Raw genomic sequence first — 23,135 nt, forward strand, 5'->3', positions numbered from 1 at the left:
CAAATCTATGCATGTTACAAAAACAAACCTGGGTGGGTTCAGACATTAAATGGCTCCAACCTTCAGGAAAATATTATGGTAACCTAATATGACATATCACAAAATAAATCATCAATTTGAGTCTTGAAATTTAGGAGGTGAATTATCATTTATTTGTGTATAGTGAATTAGATTATTCAGAAACATCATTATTTAGAACATAAACCTGTACAAGTAAGTAAAGAGCTATCTGAGCAGTGGCTGGATTTTTGCCTGGCCATCCGTGTATGAGAAGGCTGTCACACTGAAACATGTAAACAAAAGAGTAAATTGACCCCCAATACAGCTTGATGTTCCATTTTCTCAGCTGTTTGCAAATTGAGAGCAGAAAATTAGAGAATTAAGGTGCGAGTGCCCCTAAGTTTCACTAACAATAAGAAATGACAGCAGATAACTTGGGAGCAAAGCAGTAAAGTGTACAGAACTAATAAAAACAAACAGAGGACAAAAAAATAAAACATCATGGTCATTTCAGTGAGGTGCCAGCACTGATAAGGCTAGGGGACGTTGGATCGTATAGGGAAATCTCTTGATCATGTGGAGTCGTTTCATCAAAATAGTTAAATTTTTGATCATATTTCCTATATCTAAAACAAATCTTCTATAAAGAGAATCAGTCTTTAGTCTTGGGAAGGACTTAAGGTAGTTCATGGGATGGGATCTGTCTGTGTTTGTGTGCACCTGTGAGTGTACTTGTTAGCTTTTTTCTTCTCTGATCTGTATTACAGGGGTCTGACTCCTGCAAACTTCATTTCATAATATAATATTTTGTATTTTAAATTGTTATAAGGGACAACCTTGAAACACACTACTGCATTATTGGAGGGATGTGTTGAAGATACTGTCTACCTCGTTATTCATTCCCCTTTATTATGCTCATACGAGTTCGTTCCTTGTGATTAATATTGGTCACCCTAAAGACTTTTATGAGTTTGCTGTGAGTTGAAATTGACTCGATGGCAATGGGTTTTTAAAGACTTTTAACCATCATCATCATTGAAAATTATAAACTGATTGTATTTTTTTTCCTACCAGAGATTGTCATTCTAAATTTCCTGCTCAGTTTTTAATAATTGTGTGAAACATCACGGCTTGCTGTCTTATTTATATTTACCCATCATGTAGCTTTTATGTGTTATTTTTATTTTCCAATTGTATTGAATATATATTCTTCTATGGTTAATGTCAAGTGGCTTTCATGCTTGTTTCTTTAGTATTAATATAATCATACATCTAATTGTTCTTTGAAAAGTATTTACATTTTCTTGTCGTTTTGTCCCTTGGAGCAAAAACATGTTAATGTTACATTTTTCTTGCCCATCATAAGAAGTAGTAATATATTTTATTTCTCCATATTCAAATTCCCCCATTCAGTTCAAAATATGTTTGATGTATCAGGCTTCAAAATAAAGATAATTATTTGTGTATAGTCTGTAAGTATATGGTGCCCTGTTAAAAAAGTCCTTGCATTTCTTTTGTTTGAGGTCTTATTTTACAGAACGTTATTTTGGCTACTCCATTTGCCACACCCTTACTTCCTCCAGGTGTCTCTACGGCTCTCTACTTCACTGCTTTCGAGCTGCTCAAATGTGATCTGTCCACTGAAGACTTCTCTGCAAATTTTGTCTTATTTTTTTCAATAGAGCTTGTTTTATTGTTTTCTCTTTGGAATCACATGAAAGTTTACATACTTAAAAAGTAAATCAAAAAAGAAAAAAGTATGGTAGATAGCGTTATTTTTTTTAATTGTGATAAATATACAGGTAGTCACCAATGTATGACGTATTTGAGTTGCAACGACCTGCACTTACCACTGACCATTATTTTTAACATCTGATTGTTAGTAATATGTACTATATTGAACGCTGTAGTGCATAATTTGTTGATGCTATCGTTCTCAGATGCAATGTTTCCAACCCCCAAATACAAATAGAGATCAGATTTATAAACATCCTGATAACAAAAGGAAATGCTAATGAAACCTAAAAAAAATCAGATAGCTTATCTCAGAACCAACTTATGGCACAGCAGTTGTCAGAAGGAAAACCCATCATATGTTGGGTACTCCCTGGTATGTAACAAAAAGGTCACTATTTCAGCAGTCTTCACATGTAGGTAGATGGCATTATTGTTCTCAATTCTTTACCTCCTGTGGATTCCCAGCCTTTGTCTTGTAACTTTGCACTTCTTCCCAGCGGTGGTTGAGTAGAGTTTCCTGGCTGTGGCAGACTGTATTTCCAAACATTTCTTTCAGCAAGAATTTCAGTTCCACATGCTCTTATAGAACCTGGACATTTTCAGCATCTCTTGAACTAAAAAATCTCAGCTCTTAAGACATTGTCATTATTACCTATTTGCTTTATTCTAGAGTGTGTACATACTCCTGTGTGTGTGTGTGTGTGCATAAATGTATGTGTGTGATTTTTTCAAACTAATAAATAGATATTTTTACTAAAAATGATGCTTCCAAATGTAGTTCAAGACTTCATTGTTATTCTTTTTCCTTAGGTTTATCTTTCTAGGAATGTATAGTCAAAGTGCTGTGTTTTAGAGTTATTAGAGATTATTTTTCTCTATTTTTATGCCATTATTAGGATAAAACTTAGGCTCTTTTTTCCAGGTTGTGTTCAAATGGTTGGGGATGACTTTTGATCACATATTTACTACACAATAAATCAGCCAAAACTGAGTTGCTTCAAATGGTGTTTGCAAACTCTCATTCATGCATCTGCACGTTGGCTAGAATGATTGATCTGGGCTGGGCTCAATGAGGCTGGACTCCAGGCTGTTGCTGGGCTCAGGTTTGCCCCACATGTCTCTCATCCTCTTTGAACCAGCAGGTTAGTGGAGCTTGTTGTTCTGGCAGCAATGACAGACATTCACGAGGGCTCTCCTGAGAACACAAATATATCTTAAGACTTGGCTACAACCCATCTAGTAACATTCTTTTGCTCAAAGCTTTTTTTTGCTACTCACGGTTAATCTCAAAGTTAAGCAGTTGTGTTGCGGTTACTGTGATTGTATAACACATTTCCCCAAAACTTAGTGGTGTAAAACAACCATTATTTTTCTCATGAATTCCATAGGTCAGGAATTCAGGTGGGCAAGAATGACATATTTCATCTCCGCAATGTCTGAAGCTCCACCTGAAAGACTCAAAACCTGGGAACTAGAATCATCTAAAGGTTCACTCACTTGTGACAGCTGACGCTGAAACAGTTGATGGTTACCTGACGGCCTCAGTGCTTCTCCATGTGATCTCTTCACACGGGCTAGTTTGGGCTTCCTCACAGCAAGGTGGCTGGGTTTCAAAGGAGTTTCCCAAAGGAGAGGGAGGGCCAGGTGGAGATTGTACCATCTTTTATGACCTCAAAAAACATGCAGTGTCACTTCTGCCCCATTTTATTCAACAAGCCAGGCATGAAGTCCAAAATGTACTGCCCAGGTTTAAGATGAGGTTACACAGATTCCATCTCTTGAAAATTCTTTCTTAAGATAGCAAACCCAACTGTCCCCATGTTTTCCCACCGCTTTGTCTGTATAACGTTATCATCATCAACACACATATACTTTATTGTTTATCCTTTCCCCACCCCCACTGACTAATGGCATTCTTGCTAGGCAGGCCTCTTCAGTAATCCTGCAATTGCACAGCCCAGCCCAGCCCCTGGACAAAATGAAACAAGAAGCATACCTCACACTATGTACAAAAGCTAACTCAAACTGGATTAAAGACCTGACATTCTGCCTGCTGAGAACACTTTCTTCCTACATACCTGCATCACTAACTCTTCCCTTCTTTAAGTCTTAGCTCAAATGTCAACTTCGCATTGAATCATAAGAAAGTGTTAAACTGAAGGAAAATGAACACACAATGTATCACAAACTGTGGATGCAGCTTAAGTAGTCCCGGGGGGGAGGGGGAATTATAATTTTACACGATAAGTAAGACAAGTCTTAAATCAATGATCAAAGTTTTCACCTTGACAAGTTTGTAAAAGAACAAATTTCCCAAAGTTTAGAAACTGAAGGAAATAACATGTGTAAAGTAGAGATAAGTAAAACAGAAAACAGATAGAGAAAATGAATACAGTCTAAATTTTCTGCTTTGAAAAAACAAGTTATAAAATTGATAAATCACTAGAAAGATTGTTCAGCAAAATATGAGATAAGACACAAATACCTACAGATGCCATGCGCAATAGGGAATGTATTATAAACATATATATAATAATGAATTTTAAAAAATGAAATTAAATGGGAATATTGCTTTTAAAACACAATTTACCAAAATTGAATGTGATGGAAAAGAAATTGAAACATCCCACTATATACTAAAAATTAAATTTATGATTATAAATTCACAAGTGCCACTACCTTAAAAAAAAAAAAAAAAAGAAATTCTAAAATCTTTAGACCCATATAGTTCAATGGTAATTTTTATCAAACATTTAAGGAAGAAACAACACAAATATTACATGAGTTTTTTCAGAAAAGAGAATAGAAGGAACTCTTCCAAAATCATAATATGGGTCTAATAGAAGCCTAATACCAAAATTTGAAATATTTATTACACACAAAAAAAAAAAAAGGAAAAAAAAAAGACAACATTTTTAAGCTCATATGTTTGAAAATCTTTAATAAAAAATTGCAAATTTAACCAGAAACACTGAAAATAATATATATCATAATCAAGTGAGTTTTATCTCAGAAACATAAGACTGGGTAAATAGTAAAAAACTAGTCAATGTAATCTACCATATTAAAATAATAATAAAGGAAAAGATGTTATCATAATGGATTCATGATATAAAAAATAAAAATAAAACTAATTTCCTCAATCTGATCAAGGACATCGTGGAACAGCAATGGCTAACTTAGTGTTTAATTGGTGCATATCTAATTTTTTCCCCAATGACCTGAAACAAGCAAGGATACATATACTCTCACTCCTTCTATTCAGCATTGTGTGGATTCACCTAGCCAGGACAAAAAGGCAAGAAAAACAAATGAAAAGCATACGGATTTGAAAAGAAGTTAAACTATTTTTTTTTTATTCCTGATTGTAGAATCCACAAAAAAAGTATAAAAGAAATGAATATAACAATAAATGAATATAACTATAAACTAAAAAAAAAAAAAAAACTATAAGATAAAATGTGATAACATATTAAGATAAATACAGTATTTTTACACAAATAACTTTCTTCTTCTGCATTTGTTTGTTGGCTATGCCCTAACCCCTCGAGGTATTTTCAGAAGCTCCTTATGTGAATTTTTTTACTGCAACATGTGGAAAAGAATTGGCATGGCAGGTCTTATGAGGGTGCGCTGCAGGAGGCGGGTGCAGCTGATGAATGAAAGCTGAAGACACGCATTATCTGCCTACAGATACAGTATATGAAAAGTAATTATATTTCTAGGTACCAGCAACACAAATCACAAGAATATTTTATTCTGCTTCCAAGTTTATATTTGTTTTCAGATTTGTTCTTTGCTTCTTCATCTTGGACAAATAATCTTAAATAAAATATTTCAGCTTTTTGCATATTTTAGTTCCTTTTCCTTTGTAACTAAGAAAAGTTTTGACCTGATCATATTCAGAGGAATAATAATTTTTTTAAATATATTAATCTTTTATAATAAAGTATTGTAAAATGTTGACTTGTCTCAGGATCCTTTTTTTTTTCTTCTTTTTGCTCTCATTTTTCTTTCTGTGAAACAAAAGCCAAGTACACTAAAATGGTAAAACAGGTTGCGTGGATTTCTGCGTAGATGAATTGGATGACACTGGCGACCTGAATGGAGAACCGGCACCATGCTTTCCTTGTGATGCAGCAAAGTGTCTCCCCAGTCTGCTAGTGAATATTCCCGGAGATAAGTTATCTGCAGGGAACCAGTCAATGTGTGACACATGAAATTATGTGTTTTATAGAAGGTTAATCTAAAATAGGTCAAGGGGTATTATAAGTGTTTAGTGATGCAACGAGGATAAGACATTGAATGTGTAGTATGATAATTGATACAATATGTAAATAGACATGTAAGCATTTTATGCACAATAAAAATACTTGGAAAAAATAACCAAAATATTAATAACAGAATTGAATGAGTTTTTTTTGTATTTTCATGTATTTAAACTTTTTTTTTAATAAACATGTTTCATTCCTATGATAGTATCATACTTTAAAATAATTCAGTGTAAAAAATGTACTGTTCAAACATTCATAGTTAACTACTTGGACATTGAGTTGTAGGGTAATTATTTCTCTAGAAAGAGTTCTCTAACATCCTAGTAAAAAATGTGGAGTATCACAAAGGAAGACCAAACCATCATGGTCCTCATTATGTGGCTTCTAAGAGAGTAGGCAACAATCTGTTACAAGCCTAACATGAATACATTAGTCCTTGAACTTTTATCCTGGAAATGTGCCAGGAAATCTCTCTTGGAAATCAGCCCCCCAGGATGACAGAACGTTGCATTATCAGCAACTCCCAGTATATAAGGTGCCCTGGAATTATTAGGGTGAGCGGTAAGGGATGTTCTGCTCTGCTTAAGTTCTTAGTAGCTCGCAGGTATTTTTTAAGAGATATAATTTTCTCGTGAATTTTACATTTGACTAGGAACTGAACAAAATTTGTAGGTTGATTTATTTTATCTCAGGAAAAAAAATGCATGCACGAAAATGTAAAATTAATGCATCTGAAAGGAAAAAATATATCACAGAAATTTTCAGTTCTATAAATGTATTTTTGGAAGAAAACTTTGAGCTTGACAAAATTCTAGTCAGGTAATATTGGAAGAAAAAAAATTCACCAACTTTGGCTCAATGTAAGTATGATTCTCAAAATTAGACGGTTTTAGGTCAGATCAAGAAGCCCTGTAGGCTCAGTGGTTAAGTGCTCCGCTGCTAACCAAAAATTCAAACCGACCATCTGCTCCATGGGAGAAAGACGTGGCAGTCTGCTTCGGTAAAGATTTAGAGCCTTGGAAACCCTGTGGAGCAGTTCTCCTGTGTCCTCCATGGTTGCCATGAGTCAGAATCAACTGGAAAGCCATGGGTTTTGATTTGGTTTAGGTCAGATCAAAGAAAACAGAGACATTCTAGGAAGAATATAACACAATACCCGGTCGCTAAGAGTCGGACTTGACAGCAACCGGTTCGGTCTTTTTTTTTTTTTTTAAGGCCAGCATTTGGGGAAACAAATACACAGAGTTAATATAATCAATTGTATATGAGCAATGTACATTTTTTGGAAATACAACTTTCAGAAGGAATTTGATTTTTAATATTCAAGTGAAGAAAACAAAATATCTTCTGGAAATGAATAATCTGCAGTTTTTAATTTTAATGCGTGACAGTAAAGACCCCAGAAGCTGAAAATTTTGTTTTGTCTGCAGTGTTAAATAATATTGGAAGTAAGAGGATAGTAAAGGATGCATTAAAACTCTGTTTCTACTTACTACCTTGTTTAGAATTTTCTCAGGTGGCTGAAATTAATTGTAATTACGGATATAGTGTTACGAACATGTTTTTGTAATAAACCTAACATGGTGTAATCACAGGGGCAACATTTACAAGCTCTGATTTTGGATAAATTGCTTAAACTTCCTTGCCAATGTTCTCATCTAAAAATGGGCTTAATAGTAACACCTACAGTATGATATTTCCATGGAGATTGAACATGTTAGCAAACAGAAGCACTGTGGACGCTGGTAGGTTCATGTTAATTACATAATATATGTTACTTTTTGATTATATAACATTCCAATGTCAATTTATACCCATATTTATACATGACAACGAAATTAAGACTTTGTTCAGTCATATTTTGTAAACCACTCTTCATTATCAATTTCTGGAAACACAAAACTATTTTTTTTTTTTTTTAACGCCAGGTCGTTCATCCAAACAAAAGCCTATTTGAAGTCACTGCTGCTAAGTATCAACTTTAACCTCCTGTGGCTTAGAGGACCTGCACACTACGGGCAGAAGGAATAATACAAACGTGTCTGACTTCATCCTCAGGGGACTGACAGACTCTGAAGAGATCCGGCTGGTCCTCTTTACTCTATTTCTCCTGATATACCTGGTTACTCTGCTGGGGAATACAGGGATGATACTAATAATCCGCCTGGATCTCCAGCTTCACACCCCCATGTATTTTTTCCTCAGTCATCTTTCATTCCTTGACCTCAGCTACTCGACGGTCATTACTCCTAAAACCTTGGAGAACTTACTGACTTCTACCAAGTATATTTCATTTGTGGGCTGTTTTACCCAGCTTTATTTTTTTGTCTCCTTGGGTGCCACTGAATGTTTTTTTCTCTCTTCAATGGCCTATGATCGCTACGTAGCTATCTGTAATCCTCTACAATACCCAGTTGTTATGTCCACGACACTCTGCCGCTCCCTCATCACTGCATCCTATGTGATCGGCTTTGGTGTCTCCTTTGTCAACGTGCTTTGCATAAACACTTTGCATTTCTGTGATTCCAATGTAATCCATCACTTTTTCTGTGACACACACCCAATTTTAGCCCTGTCCTGCAATGATACACATGATACTGAGATCATGATACTCATTTTTGCTGGCTCTACCTTAATGGTGTCTCTTATCACAATCTCTGTGTCCTATGCATCCATTCTCTCTACTATCCTGAAAATCAATTCCACTTCAGGAAAGCGAAAAGCCTTCTCTACCTGTGCCTCCCACCTCCTGGGTGTCACCATCTCCTACGGTACCTTGATTTTTACTTATTTAAAGCCAAGTAAGTCCTACTCCTTGGGAAAGGATCAAGTGGCCTCTGTTTTTTATACGATTGTGATCCCCATGCTGAATCCACTCATTTATAGTCTCAGGAACAAAGAAGTGAAAAATGCTCTAATTAGAGTTATACAGAAGAGAGAGAGCACAAGGCATTTAAGATGACAGTGATGTTCCCTATTTAATCTCATATTTTCTTTCTTTCCTAGTAGGTATTTCTTTGGTTTTTCTCTCTAAAAACAATCTAATCTTTCAAGTAGTCTCTGTTTCTGATGAGACATTCTTTATTTAACTGTATATGATCTTAGACATCTCCAGCAATAAGCTTTTTTTAGAAATCTGTATTGTAATTGGAAACCAGTAGATATGAGTTAAACTTGTCATTTAATTATATATGCTTTTAAGGGAAATTAATGTGCAAAGTAAGAAAATATGGTATCATCTTTTAAACTATATCAGACCAACCTTCATGCATATCTGATTTCAAAGAATTTAGTTATGGGTAATGGAGCCCTGGTGGCCCAGTGGTTAAGAGCTCATCTGCTAACCATGAGGTTGGCAGCTCAAATCCACCAGCTGTCCTTTAGAAATCCTGTGGGGCAGTTCTACTCTGTCCTGTAGGTGACCATGAGTCGGGATTGGCTTGATGGCAAAGGGTTTGGTTTGGTGGTTTTTTTTAACTGTATCATACCAACCACCATGCATAACCAATTTCATAGAATTCAGTTATGGACATTAGCTACATTTTTGGCATGTTTATGTATTATACAGAAAAGAAGTATAGCACAATGGTTAAGGGCACTTGTTTTAGAGTTAGGCGTGGCAGGGTGGATTCCAGGTCTGCTACCCTCTTAGCTGCATGACCCTTAATAAATTATGAACACCTTAAGCCTCAGTTTTCTTAACTGTGAAAAAGAAATTATTACTGGTCTATAAAGTTTAAATCTGACAAAAAGTACATTTTGTATAGTACTAATATATGGTGCCCATTTTCATTAGAATATGCACATCCTTGCAATATTTGTAACACCTTTGGACCTGGAAAGTTGTAAATTCATCGGGTTAAAACCTTGCGTGCAGTGATGTATTGTTGGTGTAAACTTGCAATACATTTGAAAATCCTACCTTTCTATGATTGTCAGCAAGCCTCAGTAAATTACTTCCATTGGACTTTTGGATATTTCAAAAAATCATTGTCTTCACTCTGATTTCTACAGATTCATTATGTTCAATAAAAATAAATTCTCAAGTTAAATGCTTCATTCACTTGTTTGAAAACTGTCAATAGGGAAAAAAAAAAGTTAAGACTAGACAATGAATTCAGGATTAGAGCATTCCAGAAATTTTGGTCAAGGAGATTGCTAAATACATGTATATTTTTTGATAACGCCTACATACACTAGTATTGCAGTTTTAATTTTCTCTGTTGTTCAGAGATTATTTCAGAAAGTTTTTTTTTTCCATTTTCCATGTATTAGATACTTAATTTCTGTAATGTTTACTACATATGTTGTTTGCATTCAGGTAATGCCATTGATTTTTTTTTTTAATTAAGGTTTTCTTTTTAAAATTATATTTTGTTATTGATGTTAATTTTTTTTTTTCTTTAAATGTCTAACATGAAGTGTAACCTCTATTTTAGGATTAAATCTTTAAATATTTTCCACTATTTGAAAACTGCTGACTGATTTATTCAAATCTTTTAATCAACATTGTTTTTCTACTATCTTAATTTATTTAAAAAATGTGCCTTACAAGGTCATGGTAGCTCCAAACTCCCTGAGGGACTGAATTGCTGGGCTGAGGCCTGTGGGGACCATGGTCCTGGGGAACATCCAGCTCAACTGGCATAACATAGTTTATAAAGGATATGTTCTACATTCTACTTTGGTGAGTAGTTGCCTGGGGTCTTAAAAGCCTGTGAACAGCCACCTAGGATACTCCTCTAGTCTCAACCCTTTGGGAGCAAGGAAAAATTAAGAAAACTAAAGACACAAGGGAAAGATTAGTTCAAAGGTCTAATGGACCACATCTACCACCGCCTCCACCAGACTGAGTCCAGAACAACGAGATGGCGCCCAGCTACCACCCCTGACTGCTCTGACAGGGATTACAATAGAGTGTCCCAGACAGAGCTGGAGAAAAACGTAGAACAGAATTCTAACTCAAAAAGAAAGACCAGGCTTGCTGGCCTGACAGAGGCTGTAGAAAGTATGGCCCCGGACACACTTTCACCTCAGTAATGAGGTCATTCCTGAGGTTTACCCTCCAGTCAAATATTGAACAGGCACTTGAAACAAAATAAGACTAAAGGGGCGCACCAGCCCTGGGGCAGGGACTGGAAGGCAGGAGGGAACAGGAAAGCTGGTACTGAACCCAGGTTGAGAAGGGAGAGTGTTGACATGTCGTGGGGTTGTTAACCAATGTCATAGAACAACGTGTGTACTAACTGTGTTATAAGAAACTAGTTTGTTCTGTAAATCTTCATCCAAAGTATAATAAAAAATAAAAATGTGCCTTATATGTCAATACTGCATATACTGTATAGAATTATTTTATTATAACTTATTTTTGTTTTAAAGACTGCATTGCCTGGAATCTATATGTATCTGTGTGCGTGTGTGTGTGTATAAAGCATTACATTACAGATAAATAAGCATTTTTTAATAAGTATTTGTTGGCTTATCTCTAATTTTATAAGCACATTATGTCAGTGTCATTTCTTATATTTACATATTATTTCTACTTTTCTGGTCTTTTCTATAAATTATCTTTGGCTTGCTTTCATTTATGTATTTTTTTATGTACCCCTTAAGTCTGTATTAGCAAGATGTCCACCATATTCTACGGTTTTGTAGACAACACTAATCTCAAGAAATGCTTAAAATTTAACTAAACTCAGGCTACACTATCATCTTTATAATACAATTGAGAAGTGAATAAAATATGTATATAACATTATTAAATAAGAATAATAGAACCTATGGGCAATATGAGTTATGCTATCTGTATTTCCCCTCGTATTTCCCTGCTATATAAGTGCTTTCCATGTTTTATGTAATATGTGTTCTTACATATTTTTAAAATATAATTTTCTTGTTCATGCTGCTATGCCAAAAATCTATGTAATGAAAAAGTTCATTATTTAAATAATGAAAAAGAAAATAAGACTGGAACAGACTGCGATAAAATGTGAACACTTTCCAAGTATCTTTTTCTTCCAAATAATTGATGAATAGATAATAATATTAATGGGCATGACTAATCTTCACAAGATTCAAACAAAAATTGAATAGTTACCATCAAGTTTACGGTGATTCACAGTGATTCCACAGATGTCGTAGTAGAACTGTGCTTTACAGTGTTTGCAATGGCTGATTTTTCAGAAGTAGACCTCCAGGCCTTTCCCCCAAGGTGCTCTGGGTAGACTTGAACCTCCAACCTTTCAGTTAACCTTTTGTGCCAACCAGGGACTTCAGAGAGCAGATGGGTAACAGCAATATTCAAAACTTCATTTTAGGTAACTCGATTTTAGGTAATCCTACTTTTTCATGCTCAACCTAAGGAAGCATCCTTGTATTTTCTTTTTATTTCACACCCCTCACATCCAATCCTTCAGCATTTCATGCCGATTCTGCCTATGGTGTATACTCAGAGTTTGATTACTTCTCAGAACAAACTCTGCTACCTCCCTGGCCCAAGGAGCTAGCATCTCAGTTTTAATTACTGCCGCAGCTTCTTAGCTTGTCTCTGTTTATTCCCCTATGCCCCTCAAATCTAATTTCAATGGAGGAGCCACAGTGATACTGCCAAATACCATTTTTCTTCACAAACCTTGCAAAACTTCCTAGCACGCTAAGAGTAAAGGCCAAAACCCTTAAAAGAACCTAAGGTACAAAATAATTTTTCCCCTGCCCCTTACCTCTGGGAATTCACCCTTTACGATTCTATCTGTTATACCCCCTTTTTTTGGCCACACTGACCCCTTCACTCCTCCTTGGACTCATCAGTTTTGATACTGCCTAGGACTTTCCTGTCTGCTCTTCTTCACCCTGAAATTTTCCTCCCCCAAATAGATAACTACATGACTCTTTTTATTCTCTTTCTAATAAGACCATACTTTACCATCCTATTTAAAAAGAACCTGTGCCATCACTTCCTGCTTCATTTTTCTTCCATAGCACTTATCTCCATCTAACATTCTATGTATTTTGCTTATTCTTTTTCTTGTCTGTTTTCTCCCATTTTCATATAAGTTCTATGAAGAGAAATGTTTTACCTGTTTTGTTCGATGCTGTACACCCAGGGTATAGAACCGGGTCTCAGTGAATTTTTATGGATAGTTGAAAACACCATGGCGTGAGTCAGGTGTACCTTTCTCCTCATGGTGACATCTTGGCTTTTAATCATTTTAAAGAGATCTCTTGAAGCTGATTTCCCCAACACAATGTGTCTTTTGATTTCTTGACTGCTGCTTCCATGGGTGTTGATTGTGGATCCAAGTAAAATGAAATCTTTGATAACCTCAATCTTTTCTCCATTTATCATGATGTCTCTTATTGGTCCAGTTGTGAGGATTTTTGTTTTCTTTATTTTAAGGTGTAATCCATACTGAAGTCTCTGGTCTTTGATCTTCATCAGTAAGTGCTTCAAGTCCTCTTCACAACAAGGTTGTGTCATCTGCATAGTGCAGATTGTTAATAAGTCTTCCTCCTATCATGATGTCCCATTCTTCTTCACGTAGTCCACCTCCTTGGATTATTTGTTCAGCATACAGATTGAATAATTATGGTGAAAGGATATAACCCTGATGCACACCTTTCCTGACTTTAAACCATGCAGTATTCCCTTGTTCTGTTTCAACAACTGCCTCTTTATCCACATACAGATTGCTCATAAGCACAATTAAATGTTCCTGAATTCCCACTCTCTGCAATATTATCCATAATTTGTTATGATCCACACAGTTGAATTCCTTAGCATAGTCAATAAAACATGGGTAAACATCTTTCTGGTATTCTCTGCTTTCAACCAGGATCCATCTGACTTTAGCAATGACATCCCTGGTTCCAGGTCCTCTTCTAAATCTGGCTTAAATTCCTGGCAGTTCCCTGTTGATACACTTCTGCAACTGTTTTTGAATGAGTTTCAGCAAAATTTTGCTTGCATGTGATATTAATGATATTGTTGGATAATTTCTGTGTTCAGTCAGATCACCTTTCTTGGGAATAGGCATAAATGTGGATCTCTTCCAGGCAGTTGGCCAGGTAGCTGTCTTCCAAATTTCTTGGCATAGACGACTGAGTACATCTCAATTGATATTCCATCAATTTCTGAAGCCTTATTTTTCACCAATGCCTTCAATGCAGCTTGGACTTCTTCCTTCAGTACCATCAACTCGCGATCATATGTTACCTCCTGAAATGGTAGAACGTAGACCAATTCTCTTGGGCATAGTGACTCTGTGTATTCTTTCCATCTTCTTTGGATGCTTCCAACATGCTTTAATATTTTCCCCTAGAATCCTTCACTATTGCAACTTGAGGGTTGAATTTTTTCTTCAGTGCTTTCGGCTTGAGAAATGCTGAGCGCTTCTTCCCTTTCGGTTTCTATCTCCAGGTATTTGCACATGTCGTCATATTCTCTTGAGCCACGTTATGACGTCTTCTGTTCAGATCTATCACTTCGTCATTTTTTCCTTTTGCTTAAGCTACTCGACATTCAAGAACAAGTTTCAGAGTCTCTTCTTGCATCCACTTAGGTCTTTTCTTTCTCTCTTTGTCTTTTAAATGATCTCTTGCTTTCTTCATGTATGAGGCCTTTGATGTCATTCCACAACCCGCCTGGTCTTCAGTCATTACTGTTAAACACATCAAATCTATTTCTGAGGTGGTCTCTAAATTCATGTGGGGTATACTCAAGGCTGTATTTTGGCTCTCCTGACTTGTTCTAATTTTCTTCAGTTTCAGCTTGAACTAGCATATGAGTAATTGGTGGTCTAATCTGCAGTCCATCCCTGGCCCTGTTCTGACAGAAGATATTGAGCTTTTCCATTGTCTCTTTACACAGGTGTGGTTGATTTGTTCCTATGCACTCCATCTGGTGAGATTCATGTGTATAGTTGCCATTTATGTTGGTGAAAAAAGGTATTTGCAATGAAGAAGTAGTTGGTCTTGTAAAATTCAATCATGTGATCTCTAGCCATATTTTCCAACTACCAATCCTTCTTGTTTCCAACATTTGCATTACAATCACCAGTAATTACCAATGCATCCTGATTGCATGTTCCATCAATTTCAGACTGTAGAAATCTGTAAAAATCTTCAGTTTCTTCATCTTTGGCCTCAGTGGTTGATGCTTAAATTTGAGTAATAGTCGTATTAACTGGTCTTCCTTGTAGGCATATGGATATTGTCCTATCACTGACAGCATTATACTTCAGGATAGATCTTGAAATATTCTTTTTGTCGATTAATACAATACCATTCCTCTTCAAGCTGTCTTTCCCAGCATAGTAGACCATATGATTGTCTGAATCAAAATGAATAATACCAATGCATTTCAGCTCACTAATGCCTAAAATATCAATCTTTATGTGTTCCACTTCATTTTTGAAGATTTCCAGTTTTCTTAGGTTCATACTTCATACATTCCACGTTCTGATATTAATGGATGTTTGCAGCTGTTTCTTTCATTTGGAGCTCTGCCACATCAGCAAACGAATATCTCAAAAGCTTGACTCCATCCACATCATTAAGGTTGAGTCTACTTTGAGTAGGCAGCTCTCCTCCAGTTGTATTTTGAGCGTCTTCCAACCTGAGCAGCTCATCTTCCAGCACTATATCAGACAATGTTCCCCTGCTATTCATAAAGTGTTCACTGGCTAATTCTTTTCAGAAGTAGACTGCTGGCTCCTTCTTCCTAGTCTGTCTTAGTGTGGAAGCTCAGTTGAAACCTGTCCACCATGGGTGTCTCTGCTGGCATTTGAATACCAGTGGCATAGCTTCCAGCATCACAGCAACACACAAATCCCCACATTACAACAGATGTGTGGGGTTTGTCAGGGTGTATATATATACATAGCCAAGCTGGTAATGTAATTTATAGCTGAGCATCCATGTGCCAAACCAAACTTCAATGTTGGAAAGTTTATTATTCAAATGTATAAAGGAAAGAATAATGAAGAACAATTTATATTTCTGCCATAGAAGCGTAATCTCCCAGCCAGCTGTCCACAGTCTTATTAAAAATTTGTATTGGCAAGGCTTGAAAAACCAACGCCATCAGCTTGCGTTAGCAACAAGAGTCAAATGTTAAAATCACTCCTCACATGAAGTATAAATTTTACTTAACCCAAAAGTTACTGTCAAATTCAAAGCACAGCCAAACGCTGGCTCCAAATGAAACTTCCTTTTCTTGGAGGAGTATGTACACTGAGGTGCAAATTCCCCTCCAAAGAATGGCCTTTTATTCCTACAGTAGTATGTATTTTTTTTTTTTTTGAGGTTAAGAGGCAACTTTGGGCTACATTTATTTCTGCAAGAGATTGCCTACTCTTCCATTCACACTGAATATTTGTGAAAACCAAACAAGATTGTGAAACCATAAAGATTATAAACTCTAAATTACTTATTTCTACATATATTACTGAAATAGCTTTTGAGACAATATTTTTAAGAGAAGGTGAATAATCGCTCTGATAATTTTCTCTTGGAAATTGGCAATGCAAACTAATTGAAGTGTAAGCAGCTTTCTCTTGTATTATTTTTATCATTAATATATCATATATTTTCTGTGGTTATATTTGATTCTTCAGCATCTAATTACTTTTTGTTTTATCTTGAAAAGGACTGAAACAATAAAATGTATACATGTGAATATATACTACTGAGTATTTTGCAGTAATTATGAAAATATAGATAATTGCATTAGTTATACTGAACATAACCTGTTGTCAATGTAAAAATTTAGCCCAGTAAATTTGGAATGAAATATTATTTCTTATTTGAATGTCTCACTGTCCTATTTCATAAATGGAGAAAATAAGATATTAAGTACTGGGTAGTATAGTTTTGAGAATTAAATAAATTAATATATGGGGGAAAAAAATTGCCATTGAGTGGATTCTGATTCATAGCCACCCCACCAGACAAAGTAAAACTGCCCCATAGAGTTTCCAAGGAGCACCTGTTGGATTTGAACTGCTGACCTTTAGGCTGTAGCATTATACGGAAAGCTACTAGTATACATATGATTTGAGGATTAAACAAGCTAATAGATATAAATTTCCTAGAATGTTTGCAAAAACTATTAGAAAAGTGCCTGGCATATAGTATCAGTATATAATGTTTGTTTGTTTACCGCTATAACATTACTGTTGGATTTTAAGACAACAGAATTTGGTTTCCTGTGATGTGGTCAGTAACCTGGCAGAGCTGGACATTATTATATAAGAGAAGGACCTTTGTCCTTTGGCTGTGGGCTTTTCTGTCACATAATTAGAAAAGCACGAGTGCCTCTTCTAGTGGAAACTGGAATGGGATACAACAGAAGTATGCTGCAGAAGCTCATCTACATCACAATTTTGTCTCCTCAACATTTATCACTTGGGAAGTAACAGCCGTTCCGTGGCCTGAGAAAGATTCAGAGACTGTTGTCCAAGCCTTACAGAAGCAAATATGTGACTGATCCGTGCAGGGACCTGACCTTCCTCCTCAGACTTCATGGTTAAGGGAACATCACCGTCTTTGTCATCTCAATCAGAGGTTAAAGAGCAATTAATGAGGTGTTTTTTTATGACATGTCAGAATTTGTGACTGGAGTCATCTCAGTGTTGATTACCAGTATCGATCACCTTAACATTAAGGTGTGGCAACTTCCCCTGTAGGTTTTCAAGAAGGCAGCCTATAAGGAATCTGACTTGGTATGTTAATCATTACCCTCCACCTCCATCATTTCTTAGGAAAAGTTCATCTGTTTTGGCTTTTTGTACCGACAAGTGTTGGTTCACATTTTATTGGAGGATATATTCTCACAAAAATTATGTAATCCACCATTTAGCCTACACTGGTCATCTGCTTTTTAGAAAGGCGTGCATATACAGAAGTATTGGTAACGATTGATTATTCTGCTTGTGGCACAGGCCTTTTCTTGATTTTTTCTGGAATTCAAATAAAGTATTTATATTCAAGATCACATATTACAATATATTACTTAGGTCCTGAAATTACATCTTTTATCTGTATTGTGACTTAATCTGGTGATATTTGAGTTTTAGAAAAGATATACTTTTTTTTAATTTTATTTTTTACAAAGGGAAATATATTTTACCAAAGTGAAAAGCTGAGGTATCTTCTGAACAATGATCAAGAGGACCTGCAGCTCTAGGATTAGTTTCACTCTCAAGAGACCAGAAAGAATGTTAATCACCCAACCTGTGGACATCTGAGATTCACATCTATGCAATGAGCTCCAGTTTGTGTTCCTTAAAACCTCTTTAAGAATCATGGAAACCTGGTCTCTTTCACTAGAAGTTCTATGTACTTTCAACTTTGCTTAGCTGTGAATATCTTTAATAAGTGGTAAACTAGGATTATTTTTATAATCCTAATATTTTCTCATCGTTTCATACTAAAAGTATCTGGTACCAGTTTTATAAACTTAGTATTAGCCCCAAAGAGCGAGAAAATAAAATTTCCTTACTTGTGGTTCATTGATTTCTCAATGGAGCTATTCTCTTTTTGTGGGGAAAGACAATATTTACAAAATACTTAAAGCTAATATTTTTTTATATCTGTGATTTTTTTGATGGAATTCAATACTGGGTTTATATATTAACTTAAAGTTACTTGCACCTTTATAGAAAATTCCTTAAAATATAACATTTGATGGTTGTAATGTATTTTAGCTATATTTTAAAGAAAATAATTTCTTCACAGTCTCATACAATACTATTTTTGGCAATCATTTAGAATCAATATTTCTTTACGATTGTAATAATGATATATTAGGAATTATTTTCAGTTTCTGTTGTGTTTATTGCTTTATCTCATCTGTAGTAAAACTGGGACTTGCAAATGGCATTTAATTCCCAGAGTTCAGGACATATTTTCTACACCCAGCTACTACTTCCTACTACAACACTGGTGTACCTTACATTAATGTCTTTTCTTCAGATAACACTATCTAAACTACATTTTTAGGTCTTTCAGTATGCCAGGGTTTTTGAAAGTTTTATTATTTTTTTTAATATGTGTTTTTTATTTGTGAAGTTTTATGCCCCTTTTTTTATTAACTTTTATTGAGCTTCAAGTGAACATTTACAAATCAAGTCAGTCACATATAAGTTAATATACATCTTACTCCTTAATCCCACTTGCTCTCCCCCTAATGAGTCAGCCCTTCCAGTCTCTCCTTTCGTGAAAACTTTGGCAGCCTCCAAATCTCTCTATCCTCCCCTCCCCCCTCCAGACAGGAGATGTCGACATAGTCTCAAGTGTCCACCTGATATTATTAGCTCACTCTTCATCAGCATCTCTCTCCCACCCACTGTCCAGTCCCTTTCATGTCTGATGAATTGTCTTCGGGGATGGTTCCCGTCCTGGGCCAAAAGAAGGTTTGGGGACCGTGACCGCCGGGATTCCTCTAGGTACATCCAGAACATTAAGTATGGTCTTTTTATGAGAATTTGGGGTCTGCATCCCACTTATTTCCTGCTCCCTCAGGGGTTCTCTATTGTGCTCCATGTCAGGGCAGTCATCGATTGTGGCCGGGCTCCAACTAGTTCTTCTGGTCTCAGGATGATGTAGGTCTCTGGTTCATGTGGCCCTCTCTGTCTCTTGGGCTCTTAGTTGTCGTGTGACCTTGGTGTTCTTCATTCTCCTTTGCTCCAGGTGGGTTGAGACCAGTTGATGCATCTTAGATGGCTGCTTGTTAGCATTTAAGACCCCAGACGCCACATTTCAAAGTGGGATGCAGAATGTTTTCATAATAGAATTATTTTGCAAATTGACTTGAAAGTCCCCTTAAACCATGGTTCCCAAACCCCCGCCCTTGCTCCGCTGACATTTGAAATATTCAGTTTATCCTGGAAGCTTCTTTGCTTTTGGTCCAGTCCAGTCCAGCTGAGCTGACCTTCCATGTATTGAGTGTTGTCCTTCGCTTCACCTAAAGCAGTTCTTTTCAGCTAATTAATCAGTAAAAAAAAACCTCTCCCTCCCTCTCTCCCTTCCCCCCTCGTAACCACAAAAGTATGTGTTCTTCTCAGTTTTTACTATTTCTCAAGATCTTATAATAGTGGTCTTATACAATATTTGTCCTTTTGCCTCTGACTGAGTTCGCTCAGCATAATGCCTTCCAGGTTCCTCCATGTTATGAAATGTTTCACAGATTCGTCACTGTTCTTTATCGATGCGTAGTATTCCATTGTGTGAATATACCACAATTTATTTACCCATTCGTCCGTTGATGGACACCTTGGTTGCTTCCAGCTTTTTGCTATTGTAAACAGAGCTGCAATAAACATGGGTGTGCATATATCTGTTTGTGTGAAGGCTCTTGTTTCTCTAGGGTATATTCCAAGGAGTGGGATTTCTGGGTTGTATGGTAGTTCTATTTCTAACTGTTTAAGATAACGCCAGATAGATTTCCAAAGTGGTTGTACCATTTGACATTCCCACCAGCAGTGTATAAGAGTTCCAATCTGTCCACAGCCTCTCCAACATTTATTATTTTGTGTTTTTTGGATTAATGCCAGCCTTGTTGGAGTGAGATGGAATCTCATCGTGGTTTTAATCTGCATTTCTCTAATGGCTAATGATCGAGAGCATTTTCTCATGTATCTGTTAGCTGCCTGAATATCTTCTTTAGTGAAGTGTGTGTTCATATTCTTTGCCCACTTCTTGATTGGGTTGTTTGTCTTTTTGTGGTTGAGTTTTGACAGAATCATGTAGATTTTAGAGATCAGGCACTGGTCTGAGATGTCATAGCTGAAAATTCTTTCCCAGTCTGTAGGTGGTCTTTTTACTCTTTTGGTGAAGTCTTTAGGTGAGCATAGGTGTTTGATTTTTAGGACCTCCCAGTTATCGGGTTTCTCTTTGTCATTTTTGGTATTGTTTTGTATTTTGTTTATGCCTTGTATTAGGGCTCTTAGGGTTGTCCCTATTTTTTCTTCCATGATCTTTATCATTTTAGTCTTTATGTTTAGGTCTTTGATCCACTTGGAGTTAGTTTTTGTGCATGGTGTGAGGTATGGGTCCTGTTTCATTTTTTTGCAAAGGGATATCCAGTTATGCCAGCACCATTTGTTAAAAAGACTATCTTTTCCCCAATTAACTGACACTGGGCCTTTGTCAAATATCACCTGCTCATACGTGCATGAATTTATATCTGGGTTCTCAATTCTGTTCCACTGGTCTATGTGCCTGTTGTTGTACCAGTACCAGGCTGTTTTGACTACTGTGGCTGTATAACAGGTTCTGAAATCAGGTAGAGTGAGGCCTCCCACTTTCTTCTTCTTTTTCAGTAATGCTTTATTTATCCGAGGCTTCTTTCCCTTCCATATGAAATTGGTGATTTGTTTCTCTATCACCTTAAAAAAATGACATTGGAATTTGGATTGGAAGTGCATTGTATGTATAGATGGCTTTGGGTAGAATAGACATTTTTACTATGTTAAGTCTTCCTATCCATGAGCAAGGTATGTTTTTCCACTTAAGTAAGTCCTTCTGAATTTCTTGTAGTAGAGCTTTGTAGTTTTCTTTGTATAGGTCTTTTACATCTTTGGTAAGATTTATTCCTAAGTATTTTATCTTCTTGGGGGCTACTGTGAATGGTATTGATTTGGTTATTTCCTCTTTGGTGTTCTTTTTGTTGATGTAGAGGAATCCAAGTGATTTTTGTATGTTTATTTTATAACCTGAGACTCTGCCAAACTCTTCTATTAGTTTCAGTAGTTTTCTGGAGGATTCCTTAGGGTTTTCTGTGTATAAGATCATGTCATCTGCAAATAGAGATAATTTTACTTCCTCCTGGCCAATCCGGATGCCTTTTATTTCTTTGTCTAGCCTAATTGCCCTGGCTAGGACTTCCAGCACGATGTTGAATAAGAGCGGTGATAAAGGGCATCCTTGTCTGGTTCCCGTTCTCAAGGGAAATGCTTTCAGGTTCTCTCCATTTAGAGTGATATTGGCTGTTGGCTTTGCATAGATGCCCTTTATTATGTTGAGGAATTTTCCTTCAATTCCTATTTTGGTGAGAGTTTTTATCATAAATGGGTGTTGGACTTTGTCAAATGCCTTTTCTGCATCAATTGATAAGATCATGTAGTTTTTGTCTTTTGTTTTACTTATGAGGTGGATTACATTAACGGTTTTTCTGATATAAAACCAGCTTTGCATACGTGGTATAAATCCCACTTGATCAGGGTGAATTATTTTTTTGATATGTTGTTGAATTCTATTGGCTAGAATTTTGTTGAGGATTTTTGCATCTATGTTCATGAGGGATATAGGTCTATAATTTTCTTTTTTTGTAATGGTTTTGGTATCAGGGAGATGGTGGCTTCATAGAATGAGTTGGGTAGTATTCCATTATTTTCTATGCTTTGAAATACCTTTAGTAGTAGTGGTGTTAACTCTTCTGTGAAAGTTTGGTTGAACTCTGCAGTGAAGCCGTCCGGGCCAGGGCTTTTTTTTGTTGGGAGTTTTTTGATTACCGTTTCAATCTTTTTTTTTGTTATGGGTCTATTTAGTTGTTCTACTTCTGAATGTGTTAGTTTAGGTAGGTAGTGTTTTTCCAGGAATTCATCCATTTCTTCTAGGTTTGCAAATTTGTTAGAGTACAATTTTTCGTAATAATCTGATATGATTCTTTTAATTTCAGTTGGTTCTGTTGTGATGTGGTCCTTCTCGTTTCTTATTCAGGTTATTTGTTTCCTTTCCTGTATTTCTTTAGCCAGTCTAGCCAATGGTTTATCAATTTTGTTAATTTTTTCAAAGAACCAGCTTTTGGCTTTGTTAATTCTTTCAATTGTTTTTCTGTTCTCTAATTCATTTAGTTCAGCTCTAATTTTTATTATTTGTTTTCTTCTGGTGCCTGATGGATTCTTTGTTGCTCACTTTCTATTTGTTCAAGTTGTAGGGACAGTTCTCTGCTTTTGGCTCTTTCTTCTTTTTGTATGTGTGCATTTATCGATATAAATTGGCCTCTGAGCACTGCTTTTGCTGTGTCCCAGAGGTTTTGATAGGAAGTATTTTCATTCTCATTGCATTCTAAGAATTTCCTTATTCCCTCCTTGATGTCTTCTATAACCCAGTCTTTTTTCAGGA

General features: G+C 36.0%; 1 protein-coding gene across 1 annotated transcript; it reads left to right on the forward strand.

Moving 5' to 3' along the window:
- The first annotated feature begins 2,806 nt into the window (after positions 1-2,806).
- LOC126080456 (olfactory receptor 8H1-like) lies at positions 2,807-8,973 on the forward strand. The gene is made up of 2 exons (XM_049891671.1): positions 2,807-2,879; positions 8,012-8,973. Exons 1-2 carry the CDS (start codon positions 2,807-2,809, stop codon positions 8,971-8,973), a joined length of 1,035 nt encoding a protein of 344 aa, XP_049747628.1.
- Positions 8,974-23,135: the final 14,162 nt, after the last annotated feature.

The sequence above is a fragment of the Elephas maximus genome, chromosome 7 (genome assembly GCF_024166365.1).
Source record: "Elephas maximus indicus isolate mEleMax1 chromosome 7, mEleMax1 primary haplotype, whole genome shotgun sequence".
In the NCBI taxonomy this organism is placed as follows: Eukaryota; Metazoa; Chordata; class Mammalia; order Proboscidea; family Elephantidae; genus Elephas; species Elephas maximus.